The sequence below is a fragment of the Pungitius pungitius genome, chromosome 11, assembly GCF_949316345.1.
Source record: "Pungitius pungitius chromosome 11, fPunPun2.1, whole genome shotgun sequence".
NCBI lineage: Eukaryota > Metazoa > Chordata > Actinopteri > Perciformes > Gasterosteidae > Pungitius > Pungitius pungitius.
Window position 1 is genome coordinate 15105835 of NC_084910.1, and position 20732 is coordinate 15126566.

General features: G+C 45.2%; 2 protein-coding genes across 2 annotated transcripts; both read right to left on the reverse strand.

Moving 5' to 3' along the window:
• Positions 1-3138: 3138 nt before the first annotated feature.
• On the reverse strand, positions 3139-7362 carry slc50a1 (solute carrier family 50 member 1). The gene is made up of 6 exons (XM_037455098.2): positions 7123-7362; positions 6863-6940; positions 6595-6718; positions 6335-6496; positions 4211-4330; positions 3139-4100 (listed from the first exon to the last, which is right to left on the reverse strand). Exons 1-6 carry the CDS (start codon positions 7188-7190, stop codon positions 3993-3995), a joined length of 660 nt encoding a protein of 219 aa, XP_037310995.1. The 5' UTR covers positions 7191-7362; the 3' UTR covers positions 3139-3992.
• Positions 7363-10279: 2917 nt separating this feature from the next.
• Positions 10280-18910, reverse strand: efna1b (ephrin-A1b). Its single transcript, XM_037454893.2, has 4 exons — positions 18641-18910; positions 10917-11212; positions 10638-10826; positions 10280-10478 (listed from the first exon to the last, which is right to left on the reverse strand). The coding sequence occupies exons 1-4, from the start codon at positions 18736-18738 to the stop codon at positions 10357-10359; spliced, it is 705 nt and encodes a 234-aa protein (XP_037310790.2). The 5' UTR covers positions 18739-18910; the 3' UTR covers positions 10280-10356.
• Positions 18911-20732: the final 1822 nt, after the last annotated feature.

A 20732-nucleotide genomic window follows, 5' to 3' on the forward strand; every position in this document is an offset into this window, starting at 1 on the left:
TTCTGTGTGAATTTCACACACTTCTCCACCAACATTTAGGGCCCCCCCGAGTGACTTTACAAGTCCCAACTGGGGTCTACATTTTTCTATCTGTACACTGTCAAACCTAATGGTTCTCCACGGATCCCAGAGGTTTATCACTGCAGTCAGGCAAAGACACACAATCACATGCAATTTAATACAAATCCACTTTCCATGGTTGCCACTCAAAAACACTTCCAAACCTCATTAAAACGTGTACACACCAACCGCACGCCAATCCACTGCATGTGTGTGTGTGTGTGTGTGTGTTTTCTGGATGGATGCCAGAGTGAAAAAGCGTGCCGAGACAAGACCGAAGCCCCCGAAGCTCAGTGAGTATTTACGAGTGATCGTTTGTCATTTTCAGACTGGAAACACATCAACTCTCCTTATAATCCTTAACCTGGATCACTGGATCACCTGCTCTGTGTCTGTATTCGCTATGTGAGTGTCAAAAATGGTTTGTGGAACGTAACAGAATAAGAATTACGTGAGTTTAATGAAAATGGATTTATCAAACTTTCAAAGCTAAAGCAGGTCAATTGAGCTTTGAGCTGTCTTCGAGGTCCAGTGGTTTCAAACTCAGTTACTGAGTCTCTGATTGGATGACAACTGACAAATGATTCATATGGAACTTAAGACGTGTACGTGGATGCGCTCTGACAGTGTTTTGGTCCACAGGCAGTCCCCGCTTACGGATTGATGACTGTCTGTCCACATTTCACTTCACTCAATGTTCCCATTCTAAAGGGTGGCAGGGGGGGGGGGGGGGGGGGGACGAGGCAGGAGGACGACGACGACAGGAGACAGACACAGGACACGCTGAACCACACAACACAACCCAGAGGACACACCGGAGGGCTGCCTGTAAATCTATTTCCGTACAGAGCAAAGGTCTTTCAGCACCAACTGGTTTTGTGCAATGTGTGTGTGTGTGTGTGTGTGTGTGTTGTGTGAGAAAAAGGAAGGTGGTCTTTGTGTTTGCATCCTTTCAGCTGTGCGAGAAGGGAAAACATAAATGCTGATTACAAAATAAAAACAAAAAGGTTGACGAACTGGTAAAACTTTATAGAAAGCCACTCGCTGCACCCTGCACCCATAAAATAGCTAATCCAACAACTGCACAAACAGCACAGTACCAATAAAAAGCCACGAGACAGCGCCTCACAATGAATGTTGAGCAGGGAATTTCCTGTTCAGCAGGGCGGTTTCATTTGGTGCATCGAGCAAGCTGGAATGGATTTTTTATTTTATATATAAATCTTAAGAGTGTCTGACAGACCTGATTATCACTGCAGATGATCTGAGGGGCGCAAAACACAGCAGTGACAAAAAGTGTGGGAGCAGGACTGCGGGACCACCAAGTCATTTTTTAAAAAAGGATTAAAAAAAGAGGAGGAAGGATGACTGAGAGAAGCACATTCCTTCTCTCCCTCTTATCCTCCTCAACAACAGCAGCTGGGACAGGTGGGCTTTTACTGATGGCAGAAAGTACCCATGCTGCCCCTCCTCCCCTTCAGTGTGCTGCATGTGTGTGTGTGTGTGTGTGTGTGTGTGTGTTTATACGCACACTGTCTGGCTGCAGACTGCATGTTGGCAGAAACTTTGTTGGGTGCAATTATGGGGGGGGGAAGACAAACCTTTTAGACATCTGAATGAACACACTGTGTTTGTTGGGCAGAGATTGTGGCGGCGTCTGTGTGAGAGACACAATAAAGTGAATACATACTATGTGTGTTTGCCCGTGTGTGTGTGTGTGTGTTGGTGCCGTTTAAAGAGGCTGTCTCCTCACCTCAGGAAACAGAGGGATCCTGTTTGTGAGTTGTGCACATTGTTTAGCAGACTAACCCCCCCCCCCCCCCCCATCATCTCCTACTCCTCCACACACACTCATCATGTACACCACACACGCCCCGTGTCAATATTTGGCTGTGGAACAAAGAGGTGTAGCCTATACATCAGCATAAGGACCAATAACAAAGCCATAGTTAGGAATGAGGGGCTAGTCCAATCCCTCCTACTCAGTGCATTGTCCCTCCAGCCTTAAAGATGACTGTCTCTCTTTTCAGTAGAAAAATGGACAACTCCCCAAACTCCCGTATCTTCTCTCGGAATCATTTACTCATTTTTCTCCCGTCTTAGAACTGCCCTTTCCTCATACAGGACTCATTTCTATTCCCAGGGTCCCCAATTTATCTTTGTATCTGGGTTGTGCCGCAGACAAGATTAATCACTTTTATGCAGGATTTTTTGTCTCCACATCTCAACTATGGGATGGATTGCCATGACGTTTTGTTCACATTAGTGGCGCTCAAACTAAGGGTCTGACTAACTTTTTACTCACTACTTTCTGTATCTAGTGAAATATGTCCAAAAATGTCTCTTCTGACGACATTGACAAACTAAATTGTACATTCGTACATTATTGGTCGTCCGAGGATGAATTTGATTCAAACCCATTTTAGGGGTTTAAGATTCCCATCTCCCTCAAGATGAAACAACACTCCTATACAAGCCAGTCTCCTTTCAATTCTTGTTGTTTCCTAGGTTTTACCATTTCCTTCTTTTGTCTCATTTATATATTCTTCTTGTCCGCCACTTCATCTCATGAAATCTAAAGATTTCTCCTTTCCTTTCCCCTCTTTCGACAGCAGCTTATTCATCTGCCACCTTGAGTCCTCTCAGCTTAGTTATTCTTCTACACCACGGCCCAAGTACAGCACAACACTGTGTTGTGTCTGAAGTCTCTGTCGGTGAGAGAGGCTCTTTGAGCTCAGGAAGAGAGGCCAATGTAACACACACACACACACACACACACACACACACACACACACACACGATGAGAACCTCTGGCGTGGCCTTTCCCACCACTGCCCTCTCTGTATCAACATGGTCACACAAACAAGCTCATTTGCACTGGTGCACCATCAAACCGTCTTTTGTTGCACACATGTCAGCGAGCGCACACGCATGGGCGCGCACGCACTTCTCTCCACAACTCGCCTCCCGACTACAAACATGACACAACCTGCGGCACAAATTCTCCTACTTCAAAAAGGGTCGAGGACAGTTTTCTTACTTTCATGTCCACGCGTTAAAAATACAAATCATTGATGGTTATAGTAAGTTTATTTACATCCTTTAGCCGTGAATGATCAGCACTGACAATCGGCTTTCATTTGCATACCACGCTTTTCTCCTCTTTATTTTATGTAATAAGGAGAAAAGCAAGACTCAATTATCTCTGACAGCCAGACACCATGGAAATAAGCATCCCTTATTCTTGTAAACACACCCTAGTTTGTCAATGTCCTTTTTTATGTTATTTAATCTCAAATGCAGTTAAAAGGAAATCAACAATATAACATCTGATGTGTATTTAATAGTCTTTAGAAAAACAAAACAAATATAACTGACACTGAATAGTCTGTATGCAGGGTGATACAGAAGCTTAAGTAGAAACTCTTAAAAGGAAAATGAAACCGCCATTGCAGTACTAGTGGAAATATAAAACTATATACTACGTATTTACATTAGTACAAGGGAGGAGAGCACTACATGTGCATAAAAATAGTAACCAGCAATTTACAACTTCACAAAATCTTTGGCTAGTATGAGTTTAGGAAGATATCCAACTCACTGAATTGTGAACATGGTGCAAAGGTCCTGCTGGTAACTCAGTCAATGTCGTTGACATTAAATAGCAAACAGGGTCTAAGAGAAGGCACTTAACCGACACAAAAATATAAACTACTATAAGACGTCTGACTTGTTTCTCTCCACAGAGTATCACACATATTCACCCAAAGTGAAACCAAGTAACCAGACGTTGTCGCCACTTCATTCGTGGTGTCGTCGTTTGTGTCCCTCCACTGTCTCTCTGTATGGTTCCAAATAAAGGCATCGGGGGGGGGGGAAGCCTCCACGGAGCCGGGCAGATCTGTCCCCTCTCGACCTTCCTGCAGCCCTCCTCATATGTGCATAGCCTTATACGCCGGTGAGCCCTGAACGACCGATGCGAATCTCCGAAACAGATAAAACCTGACGAGACTGGTGAGGATGCCCGGCGTGTTTGGAACCTGGAACCAACACAAAGAATTAGGAATGCCGCCTGCCGTCGAAAAATGAAGAAACTCGTGTTGCGAGTCGTTAATGGCTCCGATTCAGGTGCACATTCGCTCTATCTCACCACAATGTAGTAGTCGTTCAGCTGGAGGCCGTACAGGACCCAGGAGGTTGAAGTGAAAAAGGTGGCTACAGTCAGAGGGAAGGACAAGCGCGTCACATCACCGGTACGCACGATCTGTACCTAAAAGGGACGAGAGGACAAGACATTAAGACAAAACAGCAACAATGTTATAAAAATACCTCAAAGCTGAAAAAGTAAATTGGTAAATGTCAAGGCACATTTATTGACTAGATGAAGTAGCTATTGACCAGGTACCATAAAGCACATTGTCTGCTTTACAGTTTGAAATCCTAAAACAATGTTTGCAAAAGGACTAGACATCGTTATCTATGTTAGGAAAATCATTCCGAAAAAAAAGCTTATGCGTGTTACAAAGAATGCCATTGAAATAGCACACTCAATTATCAATCACCTGCACTCAGAAAGCTCCCGGGGACACACTTGAAAAAAATAAGAAAAATTAGAAATTAGAGGGATTCGGGTTCGCTCTTTGGTGTGACAAGTTTGGAGAGATTTAAAAGTAATTGGGCTCGATGAGAATGAGCAATGAGAATAACACATATGTCCGTTTCCTCATTCCATTTTTTGCCCGTGGCCTTGAATTACAGCATGCCACTAATGAAAATATACATTTTTTGTAGAGTTTAACTTGAGCTATGAACACTTGCAGTTCACCACGGCCCCAAGGAGAGCTTTAGCAGCTTGAGCCTGCAACTTAAATGTTTTTGGTTTAAAAAACATCCAACTGCAAGGCAACCAAACAGTGAAGTCAGCTGCTGCTGGAGGAGTTTTTTTTTTTATTCTTTACTTTTTCGGTCACGTTTCTTTTATGCTACAGAAGTGGCGCACTGAATGCCTTCCAGGAGGCCGGTAGCTGAAAACGTGTGCCACAATCCCCATGTTTAAGTGAGTGTTGCGTCTTTGAATAATGAGCGCCAACGCGACAATGTGCTGAATGTGAGGAGAAGACAGAGTGTCACAGAGGAGAGGAGTTAAAAGCAGACAGAGATGCAGAATAACAGGAAGACACCGACGAGGAGAAAGAAAGGCAGGAAACGGACCGAGGGTCATTCAGAGCTGTGGGAGGCAGATGGAGGGAAGGAGACAAACAGGATAAAAGTTTGAGCTGCAAGATGATCGGAAAAGAAAGACAGAACAGGGGATTCATTCCTTCACTGGTAAATAGCAGCACGTGCCGGGTTGACTGACCGGAACAGACGCTGCCTGTTGTCTTAGCAGGAGTTCAGCATGTGGTCAGAAAAGAAGACTGAATGTGCCGCTTACAGCTCAGTGTGTTGAAGTTAATAGTGGGACGTTTGTATGAACTTGGAGGTAGAAAACACACTCAGTGCTTGGAATTATAAACCTGCATGAAAATGCAACGTTTTTTGGTAGAGCCTTGTGTCACATATATTATTTAGTGCTCATGAAAATGTAATTTGACTGTTTTTTTTGTGGGGGGGGGTTTAATGGAAGAATAAGCAGCCATGACTGAGCGATCACACACTGAGCTGAGGAATAACTCACAAAACGTACTGCTTATCCTTTCAACAGACTAGAAATGAACTTAATGCCGTATGAAATTGGAGATGACACTAATCAGGGATGGTTTACGATTATATCAAAGTCTATCGTGCTTCATTACCATGCCGTGAACATCAGTTTGATGAAAATCAGTGTTGCGACTAATACGTTGTCATTAAAATTGACTCATTATTAAACGGGTTAATTTTGTCCAAGAAGAAGAACCAATTTAAGGTATAACGTTTGTATTGGTTAAGCAAATCATCTGATTAACTCAAAATACAGTACTACAGTTGATGTTTTTTTTTCTCATTGCATCACAGTGCTATTTATTTTTTATTAATTTGGTGTCTGTGTATGAAGTTGTGGTAAAATAAGATTGCATTTCTGTACGGGTTTACAGTTTGAATGAGCATTTCTATTTTGAAAGTGATATTTTGTGTTTAGGTTTACGTTTTGGTCATTTTCCACCACTGACTAGGACAAATCATGAGACAAAGGACATTTGTTCATCGCCTTTTGTGTTTCATTTGACTTTGTAAATGCCGTCTGCATGTATGCATGTCTATATGTAGTGTTGTGACTCTTGTGAGCACGTACCAGGTCGGTGAGGGGTGACAGGTACATGCTGACAGTCACCACGCTGCAGGTGAGGCCCAGCTGGCTGAGGCGAGTGTCTCCCTCCGGAAGAAACATGGTGAAGTAGAACCAAGCGCAGGTCAACACCGTCCCTGCAGCAAGAGTCTGTGTCATCACCAGCCTCTAAACACACACAGACACACACACACACAGAGAGAGGGGGGGTCAGTAGAGACACAAATGCACACCCGAGAGGCCCAAGTCTACAGTCACACTCTTACCTTTTGTTTTGTGTAGAGGAGGTACACAATGATGTAGAGGACCTGGAGTAGAGCTCCAATAACATTGACCAGGACAATTGTCTGATCCGCCTTCAGAAGCCCATAATAGAGCCAACCCAGGTTACTATGGAAACAGGACGAGCATGAGAAATGCGAGCAATGACCTCTAGGGTGGTTTTCCCAATGGCCCAATAAACACCTGAGTAGTGGAAGAAGGCCAATAATGCTACACAACTGATGACACACACACACACACACACACACTCACTTAAGACACGTGGTGAGGAAGGGGAGAAACTGGATATTGTCAGCACTTTTGGATTCTCTCATCTTCTTCAGGTCGGTCCTAGAAGCGTGAACAGGTAAACTAACAAGTTAACTTAAACAAATAAGGGAGTAACAAAGTCAACAAGTCATCGTGTATGACTGGCCTCTTGTTTCTTAGCAACCACTAAGCCAAAGGAGCAAATTACAATGAAAAATCGCAATACATCATTATGACTTTAGATGATGAGATTTTCAACTTACAGTCCAGTCGAGAACATCCCGACTGTGAACACGATGCAGGCCCATGACAGAATCTGCATTGAATCCATAGAAAAAACGGAGAAAGGCGTAACAGACGCCCTTACTTTGTGATGTACGAACAATGTCTGCTTTTCAAACAGCGACGATTGAATTGCATGCGATTACAAAAGGGAATAAAACAACACGGACGTACTGCAGACTTCACTGCGTTTCCGTGTTTGCAACCAGTGTGCACAGCTCCTTCGCGCTCTGATTGGCTAAGCGAGGAAGCAGGTGGGGTGGGTTTTCTCCAATAGAATGCCAATACGATGGGACACGGTGGTAATGTGACGTCATCACGTTACAAGCGTCGGGATGATGCGGCGCTGTTTTTCGGATGAAGCAATGATGGAGGGAGCTGATAGATTCAAACCTCAATGAGATGGATGCCATGTGAAATGATAATTTATGCAGTGGTAGTGAAAACCAAAACACTTCATCCATTCATGGTCTTAAAAACAGGAGAAATAAAAAAAAAAACATCAATATGAACTGACTGATAAGAAGTTGGATTTTTGCATATTTATACTACTCAGTAGTATAATATGGAAGTTTGTACTGTGTAGCCTACGGTTACGTTATTGTATAATGTGTACGTGCTACTCCCATTGGTTTATACTAAAGTCTGTGTCACAAAGGAGTGGAGTTTGAAAGAAATCAGGCAAAAGTTTGAATTTATTCTTGTTACTGATTGTTTAACAATGTTTTTTCTGAGATCCACGGGGCAATACTACATTGCTGCAGTGTCCCTTTAAAAGAATAGGAATTTAGAATAAATATTATTAGACTGTTTCTCCCTTTTTTCTTGTGAATTATTTACAAATTCATGCCCCTAAAAATAATTAAAAAGGAAACAAGGTATAACAAGTTAAATCATCAATTTGTTGAATCCTCCTAATTTTTACGTTCAGTTTGAGGTTCAAAGTGATCAATAAAATGATTATAATGCTTCAAATATCAATTAAAAAACTCCAATGGAGCACCAGTGACATTTTTATCATTGGACCGTTTGGGCTGCATACTGTTATTTCATGGATATTACATCCAGCATTTGAAATGGGGATTCATATTTCAACTTGCGAATTAAAATTAAAGTAAATGCCACCGTCCTATTTGGCGAAGCTCAGGTGAATTTCATGCTAATCTCCTAGAAACGCTTCTTGACGTACCTCTTTTCATCATGGACCCTCTGATCAGCTGACCTCCCGTAGCTGTGAAGCTCTAAACACACGACTCTTTTTACTCTTTTGAGCTTTCCCAACAGTCTTTGATGTATAATTGTCTTCCTCCATCTTTTCCATCTCTAGCTTTCCTTTTTGCATTTGTTTGACATTTGCTTTTTTCCCGCTTAATCTCTAAAAGCCTTATTTTTGGTCATTTCTCAACAGAGGTTTCTGTCATTAAATTGCAATATTGCTAAAGCCACTTGAGTTTTTACAAAAATGTACTCTAACCTTTCCATAATCAAAATCTCTAATCTCTAATAATAATCTATTTCCAGACATTTAAACCGTCCTTTGGCAGATGCTGGCAGGTAATCTTTGAGTGAATAGACCTTATTTTACTGGGAAATAGCACATTATTGCTCACCAACACTAAATTCATGTGGATTTCACGAGCAATTCTTACAGAGCATCAAGGACTAAAAGGTCTGATGGGCACCATACCTCCCAGTTGGTCCTTTTACTGTGGATGCTTAGGAGGTTTGATCATTTGTACTACCGTGACGCAGGTAAAGACCTTATAATCTTCCACGTAAACCGGTTTTAATGATTTTGTGTAAATGCAAATCTTACGGTTACAATATGGCTGCCTTTCATGATGGTTTCATCAGACGTTTCATAAGTCTTGTGTTAACCTCCTACACAGAACAACACAGAAACACAGGAGCTATATTTACGATACATTTCATCTGTGGCAGATTCAAACTATGACGTGATTATGGAAAAAGCCGCTTTGAAGGTATACGCCGCCTGGTTTTACACGGGATGGTGACTTTTGACAGTTTTCAGTGAGCTCTTGGGCCTGCGGCTGTGGAGTTGTGTGCACTGAGCTCCTCTTCATTCCAACGTACCACTGTGCAGATGAAGCATGTGCAGGGAAGAAAGGGCAAAAATAAAAGATAAAGAGTGTGGGTGAGGAGGCAAGAGAGTGACACCATCACACCTAGTTGTCAGTTTGCTTGTGGGCCTTTCCCTCGGTCCTCTCACTCCCTCATCGCCCCCCCCCCAGTCCTCAGTTCTTGTCCTGGGTTTCAGACTGTGAAGTCTGTAGCAGGCGGAGCTGTGTAAACCAGGGATGAGTGATGGGAGAGAAGAGCCGATGAGAATAGAGACCTCCAGGTGGAATTGTGGAGAGGGAATTCATGGCGTATGCCAAATTATTTTGTCATCCATCAAAGTGCCAATGATGTCAGACCAAAAACAAATGTCACTAAACGCTGATAAAAACCAGAGAGAAACTTTCATAACAATCACAACTTTTTTTATTTTACGAAATATTTATTCACATCTTGAAACGGTTTCTTATATATTTCTCTATATACACATTTACATATAAACATTTACAAAAAAGGAAAACAAGTGTTTCTAACAATAAAGTATACATCTTAAAAATGTATTGTTGGAGTGGAATCACAGCTGTGCATCAGCTGTAGAAATGAGGGAATAAGTACTGAGGAGGCTCCGCTCCTTAAAACCGTTCAGTAGTGTTCATCCCAACCCCCAGGGACTGATTCTTTTTCAGACTAAAGCGATGTAACAGACTTGAAGTGAATGCTACAAAACAACACGACGAAAACATTTCTACTATTCAGAAATAATCGTTTTTCTACATGTAGAGGAACAAAAATGGCGTTAACTGCTGGGGATGAGAAGCGGTATCTGTATCAATGGTAAAAAAAAACACAGGACAATGGAGACTATAAACTCCTTATTATTTTCAATTCGATATCATTCCATCAGTATTTTGATCAGTTTGCTTGCGGTTTTGTTCGTAAGGAAAAAGTGTGTTTAAAAAAAAAAAAAGAGAATTGTCATCCACATAATAAAAAAAATTAAAAAAGGTCCTCTTTGGAACGATCCACATTCCACATTCTCACACACTGACAGCACTGTCCAAAAAAAAAACTCTGTTCACTCATGGTCCCCAATGACCGGCATTGAGTTTGCATTGTCTCTGTCCTGCGGCTCAGCCTCAGAGTAGCGTCTGGGCGGATAGTACGGAGACCGTGGTCAGGAACAGTGAAAACGAGACCAGCTGTGCCCCTGAACTGCCGATGCTCCTCTGAACCTTTGGCTCCATCACAGCAGGGTCATCTGAGGAAACAAATGGGAGGGGGAGTCAGTGTTGAGTTGCATCATTCAGGCAAAAGAAACACACCCGGATCAACTTATCTCAGACATAGCACTGCTTTGAATATTTTACATCTGTCTTGTATTTCGTTTTTTATTTTTATTTTTTGAAAGAATTCTCACCTGCTGGGAGCCGGTTGGAGGGGTTGTGAACTCCTCCGGCAGCAACTGACTTCACTTTCCCCTCGTCGATGTTTTTCTTTGCATTTTCCGCCTTGACTTTCTCTAAATTGTGCTTCCCGGCGCCGCTTTGCCCGACGACGTCCACCCTCAGCCGTAGGCAGTCCTGGCCGTGGTGATGCATTGGCTTTGCTGCGGAAGGTCAGAAAAAGAGTGTTAACGTTTTAATACAGCGCACCTTCTCCGGGCCACAACAGGAAGGTCGGGGTTCTTCGTACTTACAGATGTAATAATAGCTCTCTCCCTGTCTGAACTCCTTGCCCAGGGTGAAGGGAGTGAAACGCTGGAATTTCTCAGAGAATTTCTCGGGGGCGTGGGGAGCGAACGGCCGCGAGCACTCCCACCGCAGCTGGTCGAAGGAGTGCGGCTTGCACACCTCGTAGTCCTCCTTCTCCACCATGTACAGCACGTAGCGCTCGGCCGCGTGCGGCGACACCTCGCCGTGGGCGTAGTGCGGGCAGACGATGTCCAGGTAGTCGTTGATGCGCACTTCGACCACGTACTCGTCCCACAGGAAGCTGCAGGGAGGGACAGGAGGAAAGAAAGGGGGGGGGGGGGGTTACACGTAAGCAGGTGTACACGAAACCAAGATGGGTTAAATCACCCGCACGCACTCGGCGATCAGATCAGGCTTTAGCCCCGCGGATGACGTTGCCACGGGTACAGTCACTCACGCGCCACGCGAGGGTGTTTGCGTTTACCCGTTTCGGTGAAGTTGGGGGACAACCCAACGCCGAGACAGAATAAAAAACAAAACAAAAAAAAACAGCACGATCTGGTTGGACCTGTTCATCCGTCTCGCGGAAGACATAGTGGCGTCCCACTCACGCACCTCCCTGCCCTCTGCCCTACTTCCAACAACAACACGAGGCCTCGCGATGTCCCTTCTCAGCCTTTCCTGCGCGTCACCGAACCGCCAAGTCTCACCGGCTCTTTCACCTGAGGGATTGTGTCGAGGCCATCGTTTGGGACTCCTCACACTAATTTGCCGTTTTCTGGCTGGAAGCTCGGTCCCTCAATGGCTGGCTGGTTTCATCAAAGACAGGGAGGGTGGAGACAGTCAGACTGTCTCTTCACTCTACACCCTTCCTTTAGTTTTACGGCTCCTTTTGAGCCTCCTCCCCGTCTCCCCTTTGCTCACTTCCTAGGCCCCGCTCGGTGTCCTAATCAAGCGTAGAGAGATGGATGAAAAAAGGACTCCTGCACTGTGGGACGGGCGTATACTCACGAGGAACTGACTTGTAGGGGGGGGGGGGGGGGAAGGAAAACTAACTCCCGCACGGTCTCTCGACCTTTAGGTTCACACCACGTCCTTCCTTTGAAGTCGACGCAACGCTGGAATACGTGCTGAGCAGCTGCCGCAGATCGGCCCCAAAAAGAAAGATTGATGCCTCGATATCACGCGGATTACATTCTCGTGGGCTCTGATCCGCACATCTGGTCTGGGCTTAATCTGAATCGGCTGCCCCCGTGAGCGCTCGGGTCCGGCCTGTTGCTGTGAGCGAAAGTGACACAAACTGTTTGTCCGCTATTGTTTATGTGTAAGTGCGTCTGTCGCCGCATCAAAGCATTAGGTGTGTTGCCCCCTCCCCCTCCCCTCCCCTGTTGTTGAGGCTTCTGTTGGGACCCCCCCCCCCCCAGCCAAGTCACAGACACACTGGCTCCAAACGTGGGCCTCTAACCCCTCCTTCCTGCCTCTTTGTGTGTGTGTGTGTGTGTGTGTTAGCCCTAAACTACCTGTCAAAACATGCTTTGTTAGCTGAGCACCGCTCCACACTTGTTATCCAGGGCTAACAGGCTGATCACCACCCTCCACTTGCAATCACTGCTCCCTGGGAAGAGGCTCTTTGTCTCTGATTGTACAGCCCGTGTCGGTGTGCACGCCTTTGTTGTGCGTGAATATGCGCGTGCTTCAGGGAAAGGAAATAAGAGACAGCTTCTAGCAGCCTAATTGGCCAAATAACCTATAGTTTCATCTTGTTCCTCTGTTTTCTTTGAGTCTCACAAGGCACTTGGAGATTTCTTTGCCGCTCCTGCTTAAGAAAAGAATAATTTTTAAATTGTATGGGGTAAACCTTTTTTCCCACACTGTGTCCTTGTTAGCGGTCCGGCCGACCACCACATGAAAACAGAGGCTTGTCAAAGGCCAAAAAAAACAACACACATTCTGTTGCTAATTTCATTCACAACTCACGCTTTCAAGAAAACTCCTTAACCTCCTCATTTCCCTTCTCCTCCTCTTAGCCATTGGTCTTGCTAATTAAAAGCTGTTAGAGGTCTGGGCCCAGCATGTTCTGAGAGGGAGGGAGGACAAATGAATGCGGTGTAATTGCACCCTTTCCCTCCCCGAAAGACAGATTGCCTGAAGGCTAGAGGGCCCCTTCAACCTCTGTACCTTACCCCATGTGGAGCTTTCACTACCCTGACTAGCATGTGTGTGTTAAACGTGTGCTCATGTGACGGTCAATGGGTTTTATTGTGGCTTGGGATTTGGGTTGTCCAGAATTCCAGAAGCCTTTTTTTATTTGTGTGGGTTGTGGCAAAAGGACTCGACACATTTTGGAGCGCAAACATGGATCTTCCCCCCCCCCCCCTTGCTCCCTCTCCTTCACGTTTCCCTCCTCAAAGCTCGCCGCTCTAGGAGACTCTCGTGCCCCCCCCCCCCCGACCACTATTGCCTTTGAACGAAAGTTCCCGGTACAGTGGGAATCGCATTGACGTGATAGCTGTGTCGTATGCGGGGGGGGGGGCGAGAGCCCAGGTGGGCGGGAGTTGTTTGCGAGCCTTCGTCTTCCCGTCTCCTGGTGTGTCTGAGTGACTGTTGTAGCTGGGAGAGGGATTCTCTGAGGACCCTCATGCCCCGGGGCCCTGGAGCACATCTGTTCATGGAGGCCTACTGACGCCTGTGTGTGTGTGTGTGTGTGTGTGTGTGTGTGTGTTTTTTCCTTGCATGTGACTGAGGTGTGGGTAAACAGCAAAGGTTGAAGGTGGCTGTAATCCTCCTTTCCTCGCTGCTACAAGCAGGTCATCTCTCACTACCAAGCTACTCTGGCTTTTTGTGTCAGCAGGCAAGCTGTGTGTGTGTATATGTGTGTGTGTGTGTGTTACAAGGGTATAAAAGAGTTGTGACGGTGTAGGCGAGTTCTTCGACACTTTGCCTTCTCGTTTAAGCTTTGAAGTTTAGCCAATGTTCACTTCTTTCAGTGGGAAGCGTCCCCCGTCACTGGTATCAGTCAAACGACTGACGCAGGAACTCTGTCCTCTGTCACCGTCCCCCCCCCCACCGTGGGGACGGTTTCAAACTGGCAGCCGGGCCCCGGGGGTTAGAGGTCAGGGTTGCAACTCGCACCCGCTAGCATCTGACTCAGCACAGAGGATATTTTGTTTCGCGTGCACAGAGCACGAGTCAGCACTACCGAAAGGCCGAACAGACGCAGGCCCTCCACCGTTTGCGCTGCAGGTAGTTCGTAGTGAGAGTGCATACAGTGGAATGGCACAACAGGAGGGGAGGGGGGGGGGTGGGGGGGGGGTCTGTGGTTTGGATGGTTTACAGTTTTCTCACTCATCAAATTTCCAGTCACTCGCCCCACACGCTTTTTACTCTGACGTGTCCTCTTAATACCCTATTCATTTTCTGTGGTGTGGCAGATTCACACCTCTTTTCACACAGGCCAAGGAGCTGTCAGTGGTACTAATGGGATTAGCTGCTCACTAGTGGATCATTTAATGCACTTTAAAAAGTATTTTATTAACTTCCAATGTAATTTACCATCCTTCTTCCCCCATCTCATTGTCTTACAATAGGAAGCCCAGTGGGATTTTTTTAAATTATTGTTACCTATGCTATTTCTCACTTATTTCACTCCTAACTTCTCCCCTCCCTTCATCCATCAGTGTCCACTCTCTCCTCCCTCCATCTGCCTCTCCTTTATTCCACCAAAATCAGCCCATCCCCCCGTCTCTTAACGCTGACATAATATACCACCGCGCTTTATCCAGGCTAATTTCTCAACACAAATCCCTTTCTCCAGTTCACCCTTCTCTCACCCTGCAGCCCCCGGCCTTTGGTCCTCCTCCTCCTCCCCCCCAAAATCTTTTCACCCGGACACCTTTTTGTAGCCTCCTTTTCAATATCCAATTGAATACAAGAAGGCCAAATAGTAGCATCCTTGGTTTAATGTTTTGAGATGAAGGACATTGTCCTTGTTGTCAAGGAGAGATGAAAAGTTTAGTTCAAATTTAAAATTCAACTCGTCAATATTATATATATATATATATACTGTATATAAAAAATGAAAAAAACTGCAGCAAAACCCCCATTCTGTCCTTTAGAGGGCGATAGTGGGCTGTGGACACTAAAGTATGCCTGATATGCTATGAATGACCATTGTACACATACGCAAACACACGCATGCCTGCCCTGACATACTACGATAACGCTTGGCAAAAACATGGCCCCTCTAATGTTAGCAGAGCCTGAGAGGGGCTCTGTCCGTCTCCGGTGGAAAACTACTGGGACCAAAACAGAGGATGGTCTGTGAGGAAAGAGGGGGACTGATGGAGGGAGGGGAGGAAGTCTGGACCACAGATAAGGAAACGAGAGGAAGAGCAGAGAGAAAACAGAGGTGCATGGATACGATGTATACTGAAGTTTATGAGGTATAGCTTTATGATGCCGGATTGTATGTGTGGACATTTGACAGTGTATTGAATACAGCTATATCAGCAGGGTACACACAAGGTCCTCTCATACCGAATGGGTGGGATGCATAGGAAGCGTCATGGAGATGTCCTATGCTGATCGTAATTGATTGTTCTGATGTGGATCCCATCTGGGAGATTATGCTGGGAATGATCCACTGGGACATTTAAAATGTGTATTAAGCAATTCATATAATGGTTACACAATACAACCCAACAACCCAGATACACATTTACTGACTATAGAGGACAAAGCATAATCATTACATCCCAGGGCCATAAATATAGAAAAAGCCAGAAGGATGATGTTTTTCTGTCTACGGGTCAGATTACAGACCCTTTTGTAATCTATGTTGGTGTGTGGGAGATTCTGTTCAGATTACAGGCCTTCAACCAGACGGGACATCGGCTGGGGAGGGGGGGAATAATGAGTGGAAAGAGAGAGGGAACAAAATGTATGAAATGTACAAGTTGAGTGGGTAAATTGAGGGGGGGGGGCAGGCGGGGTCTGGACTCCAGGCTACACGTATATATACGTGTCAGGGCAGGCCTGGCGGCTCTAATAACAGGCAGAGCCAGACACCGGAGATAAACAGACTATTACATTGCACCAAACGCCTGATAAAGACCCCGCACAGAATACATGGGAAATAAAGATGGGGGGGGCCCCCCTGGATGGATGAAAGAGACAAAAAAGGAGAGGCTGTGTTTAATCGTTCCGGAAAAGTAGAGATTTTGAATGCCATGGAGTCAGTAAGTACGCAGGAAAAAAAGAAGGGAAAAAAAAAGGAGATGGAGCGCTTGGGGCCAGCGTGCCGTCTGGGAGGAGACCCAGCTGTTGGAGAGAGGGAAAGATGTGAAGATGGGGAAAGGAAGAGATGTGTTCTGTCTAGTGAGAGAAAAACACACGCACACACACACACACGCACACACACACACACACACACAGCTGACAGAGTCGAGTATAGTAACAGCGGGGAGGAATGCTGGCTCTGGCTAATATTAACATCCAAGTCTTGCCTGTTGCCCCCCCCCCCCCCCCCCCAGTGTGTGTAAGTGTGTCACACATCGATCACGTCTCGGTAAGCCCGCTGACGGTAAAGGCCGCTCCTTTATTTCACTCTGACGTTGGCCCGACTCACGTGCTGCCCGTCACAAAACAAAAATAAAAAACACTTCCTGTAAAAGGCTGGTACGTACGAGCGAGGAGTCTCTCTCGCACACGGTCGGCACAGGCAGAGACACGTAGTGTAAAGACAAGACCAGACCAGATTAAGAAAACCATCTGTCCATCTGTCATTGGGGAAACTCAGACGTACACAAAAACACACCGGCGTATCAAATCACTGCAGGTCTTAACTTACATACACTGCGTTTAGAGAAAAACACACACACACACACACACAGCTGAAGCCAATGTACATCACGTCTCTACACTCCTCGACATGAATGGGCAGACTGCTGCCATCTGGTCACTGTCCTCCACCTAAGACAAATCACTGCTGCTCAATCAGACCAGGAATCAATTAGCATTAATTAGCCACGGCCCACTGCAGTCACAGCCCCGCTGATGGATCACCGTGGGCCTCAACAGGTGACCTGTGATTGATCACTGGAGACCGGTACCGGACGGCTGGGCTTTCAGCTGTAAAGCACAATACAAGAAAGGATGGAAGGATAATAAGGGAGTAGAGTCAAAAGGTGAGGAAGTGGAACTTTGGTCAGCCAATTATGGTTTGAATTCATCTTTTACCTGCAATTATCTTCCTGACTGTCATTTTTATGGCTGACCACTCACTATTTCTCTTCACCTGTCAAGTGGACAACTGAGAATGGAAAATTGAAATCGTCTCGATTCCACAGAAGTGGGACAGGAGACAGAAGAACAAGCCGAGGCAGTGATACATCTGCTATGTGTCTTCGGTTGCACGTGTAGCTGTTATATCAGAGTTATATTATGCTTTTTCCTCCGGCACGACTCCTATTTGACAGCAGTAACAGTGCAGGACAGTAGCAGAGACAACCCTGGACCTTCTTAGTGTCTTCTTCCTCATTTGAAGGAAAAGGTCCCCTTGAAGGTCCAGTTTCCTCTTTTATCCGATCCAAACATTTCCTCTCTACCGGTTACCTGTCTCACCTGCCGTACTACGTGTGTGTTGTGACTCAGGTGTAAAACTGGGTGGGCCAACCCCTGGCCTAGTGAGTCACACATGGAGTACCCCATGACGACAGGGCTTTCCATTAGACTTCTTATCCAATTATCAGGACAATTGTTTTTCTTGTTAAGGGCCTCTTTTTTTTAAAGCACCGTGTGTATTTCCCTGTGTCTTCTTGAAAAGGGCAATTAGAGAGTTGCAATGTAATCAAGACAAGACTAAAAGGCCGTAATGGCTTTTGCCCTCGTTTCGTCTCGGTGGACGGGTTTTAGAATCGACCCATCTCGGCAGTAAACGACCGTCCTCTTGTTTCAGCCCGCTGACAAAATAACACCGCCTTTTGAGCGCGGGGATCACTCCCTCCACCATAAAAGCTCAATAAATCGCACTGCGATATTACAAGTCTGCAAAGCTCCATCGATCCCACTGAGTGGTTGGATGGCATTACATTTCTGACCTCAAAATAAAATAATCAGCAATAGAGCCTCTTACTCTGACACGCCAACACATCGGGCTCTGAGAAAAACACTAACACACTGGCTGCCTTGATGGGATTGTGAAATTAACCTACTGATTCATTTTATATTTTAAAGGCGTTCCATGACACACACACACACACACACACACACAAGGTGCAGTTCTTACAGACAGCATCACTGGCCATGTCCATACTGGCCAGTCTATTTTCTACTATTAGAGTATGTCTGGGTCTATGTGTTGGAGTTAAATATAGTGGTCCATCTGTCTAGCCATTCACTCACTATCTCCGGATTTTAAACCGTACAGCTGCTGCTGCTGTGTAGTACTATTAACCTGATCATGATCCTGTAAGACGAGTTTAAAAAAAAAGAAGAAAAAAAACTACACACCTTAGACGTCACAACAACAACAACAACAACAACGAGCTTAGTTGTAACCGTTCAAGAGCTTAAGGACGCGCGGCGCCATGCGGATTACGTGGAGACTTTACAGGTAGAAAATGACAGAAACACACGGACTCAGCAGTGAGATTAGACAACTCCGGGCACACGCGCACACGCGCGCAGCCACAACGGCGGCGGGTCGGTCGGAAGCAGAATCAGGACTTACTTGGGATTAGAGCCGTTCCAGTAGACGCTGTGTCTCTCCGCACGTGCGAACCAGGACCCGGTGCTCATCGCCAAACACACCAGAAACACCAAATCCATCCTGGCTCTTCTCCGCAGGAAGCTCGCCGAGTTCAATGAGCGATGCTCTAAGAAACGTCGCTGCCGCTGGAGACTTTAGTGCGTAATGACGCGCGCACGAGCAGCGTGGAATCTACGCTACGGAAGCACTGAGAGGAGTTCAATTGGATGTGGTCGAGCGGAGCACTGTCGCAACTCTTTGACTGCTTCACGAGAGCGCACCTTTCGGTTTTATTTGGCCTCGGCTCCACCCCTCGTCTTGGTGCCAGCCAATGGCTGAAAGATAGTCGGAAAGCCCCGCCCACCGCCTGCATCCACTGGAGAGCCTCACAGCTTGCACTTTACACCAAGAAAAAGAAAAACACGAAAACAACCCGCCTAGAACGAGCCTATAATAAAACCGTATGAGCATAATAAAGACATATAAGGCAATGAGGTGACAAGTCAAAAACAATTACGGTCCATAGAATAGGAAAAAGTTAATCAATAATAGAAAATTAACAACGCTGAAACACATATCAATGCAGGACAATGGGTATTGTTTTATATTTATGAGCAACTGAATCAATATTCAACTTTAGCCAGCTGTGAATTGGTTTTACCAGACTTTAAAATAAATATGATCACCAATAATAGAATATAATGGAAGATGTATCATAAAATAAAATAAAGTGATTTCATATTAAATTTACTTAACAGGTTAGGCTAAATGCGTGGATTTCAAATGACAGTATTTTGTAAAGGTTCCTAAAATATATTCCAATATATTGTCATTAAGTATCATTATGCAGAATACCCTCAATCAGTGTAATATGATGTCATCAGATCATAATGCAGTAATACATCAATATGTACAATGATGTCAATACTAGTTTTGGCTGCTTTATATATACTATATACTTATAAATTCATATGAACAGTAAACACTACAATAAGGATTAGGTAACATACCTAATAATATACATTTTTTCATTCCACCACAAACAAATAGCAGATTATTTATTTTGATATTCAGGTAAGTGAATTCACACATACATTGTGTGTGGGTGTTAGTCGTTGTTGGAATTGTGTTTTTGTTGTTGTTCTAACACTGTTGTGTGGGTGTTGCATTGTGTTGTGACGTCCTTTATGGTGCAATTGCATTGTGTTAAGTTGTTATCATGAGTTGTAATACAAGTTTGTCAACTCACAATATGAGAAGGTTTTTTTTGTATTGTGCTAAAATGCATGTTGGTGCTGCAGAATATTACATATTAAATAGATTTGTCCCAGTTTTTGTGTGGTAATAACTTGAGAACCTCTGGCTCCGGTTGTGTAGGCACGCTGGTGCACTGCTTACCCTTTGTCAGATAGTTAAGAGCTACTGCTGCCCTATCAGCCGGTCTAATCTTCTAGGGCTCCGCTTAGCTGCGTCCCCAGACAGGTAACTTCAGAAAACAACCTCACAGATGGAGTGGATAAACTCCAGACCACGGGGTGTCAGCGGGACTGTGGCCCCAGCGGGAGACGGCTTCCCTCGGGCAGGGAAGGGGCCCAGCCGGGGTGAGCTGGTTCAGACAGGGAAACCTTATGTGTGTCTGTGTGTGTGTGTGTGTGTGTGTGTGTGTGTGTGTGTGTGTGTGTGTGTTTGTGTATTAGTATGCATAGACGAGCTGAGTGTCTGACTCTATCTAGGCTTGACTGGGCAAGCAGACACGTCCTGGCATTCTGAGGATCACACACACACACACACACACACACACACACACACACACACACACACACACACACACACACACACACACACACACACACACACACACACACACACACACACAGACTGTAGAGCCCATAGACAGCGGGGGGTTAATCACAGTTGACGCAGCTTTTCCGCTCCATCCTGTCTGCAAAAATACAAAGAGGAGAAGAGGAGTATGTATGTAACATAGTATGTAAATGTACAGTTCATAATAAACTCTCTGTATGATTTCACAAGTCACAGCTCAGACACCAGACACTGCTTCTAACAAAATGTA

What these genes read in the sequence shown, in the direction of transcription:
- efna1b (XM_037454893.2), bottom strand. Translation starts at nt 18,738, where the DNA reads ATGGATTTGGTGTTTCTGGTGTGTTTGGCGATGAGCACCGGGTCCTGG. An exon ending in TGGAACGGCTCTAATCCCAA is followed by an intron (nt 11,213 to 18,640) that starts GTAAGTCCTGAT and finishes CCCTCCCTGCAG; the next exon opens with CTTCCTGTGGGACGAGTACG. An exon ending in CTCCAACCGGCTCCCAGCAG is followed by an intron (nt 10,479 to 10,637) that starts GTGAGAATTCTT and finishes TTGTTTCCTCAG; the next exon opens with ATGACCCTGCTGTGATGGAG.
- slc50a1 (XM_037455098.2), bottom strand. Translation starts at nt 7,190, where the DNA reads ATGGATTCAATGCAGATTCTGTCATGGGCCTGCATCGTGTTCACAGTC. An exon ending in GGGATGTTCTCGACTGGACT is followed by an intron (nt 6,941 to 7,122) that starts GTAAGTTGAAAA and finishes TCACGCTTCTAG; the next exon opens with GACCGACCTGAAGAAGATGA. An exon ending in TGAACGACTACTACATTGTG is followed by an intron (nt 4,101 to 4,210) that starts GTGAGATAGAGC and finishes TGTTGGTTCCAG; the next exon opens with GTTCCAAACACGCCGGGCAT.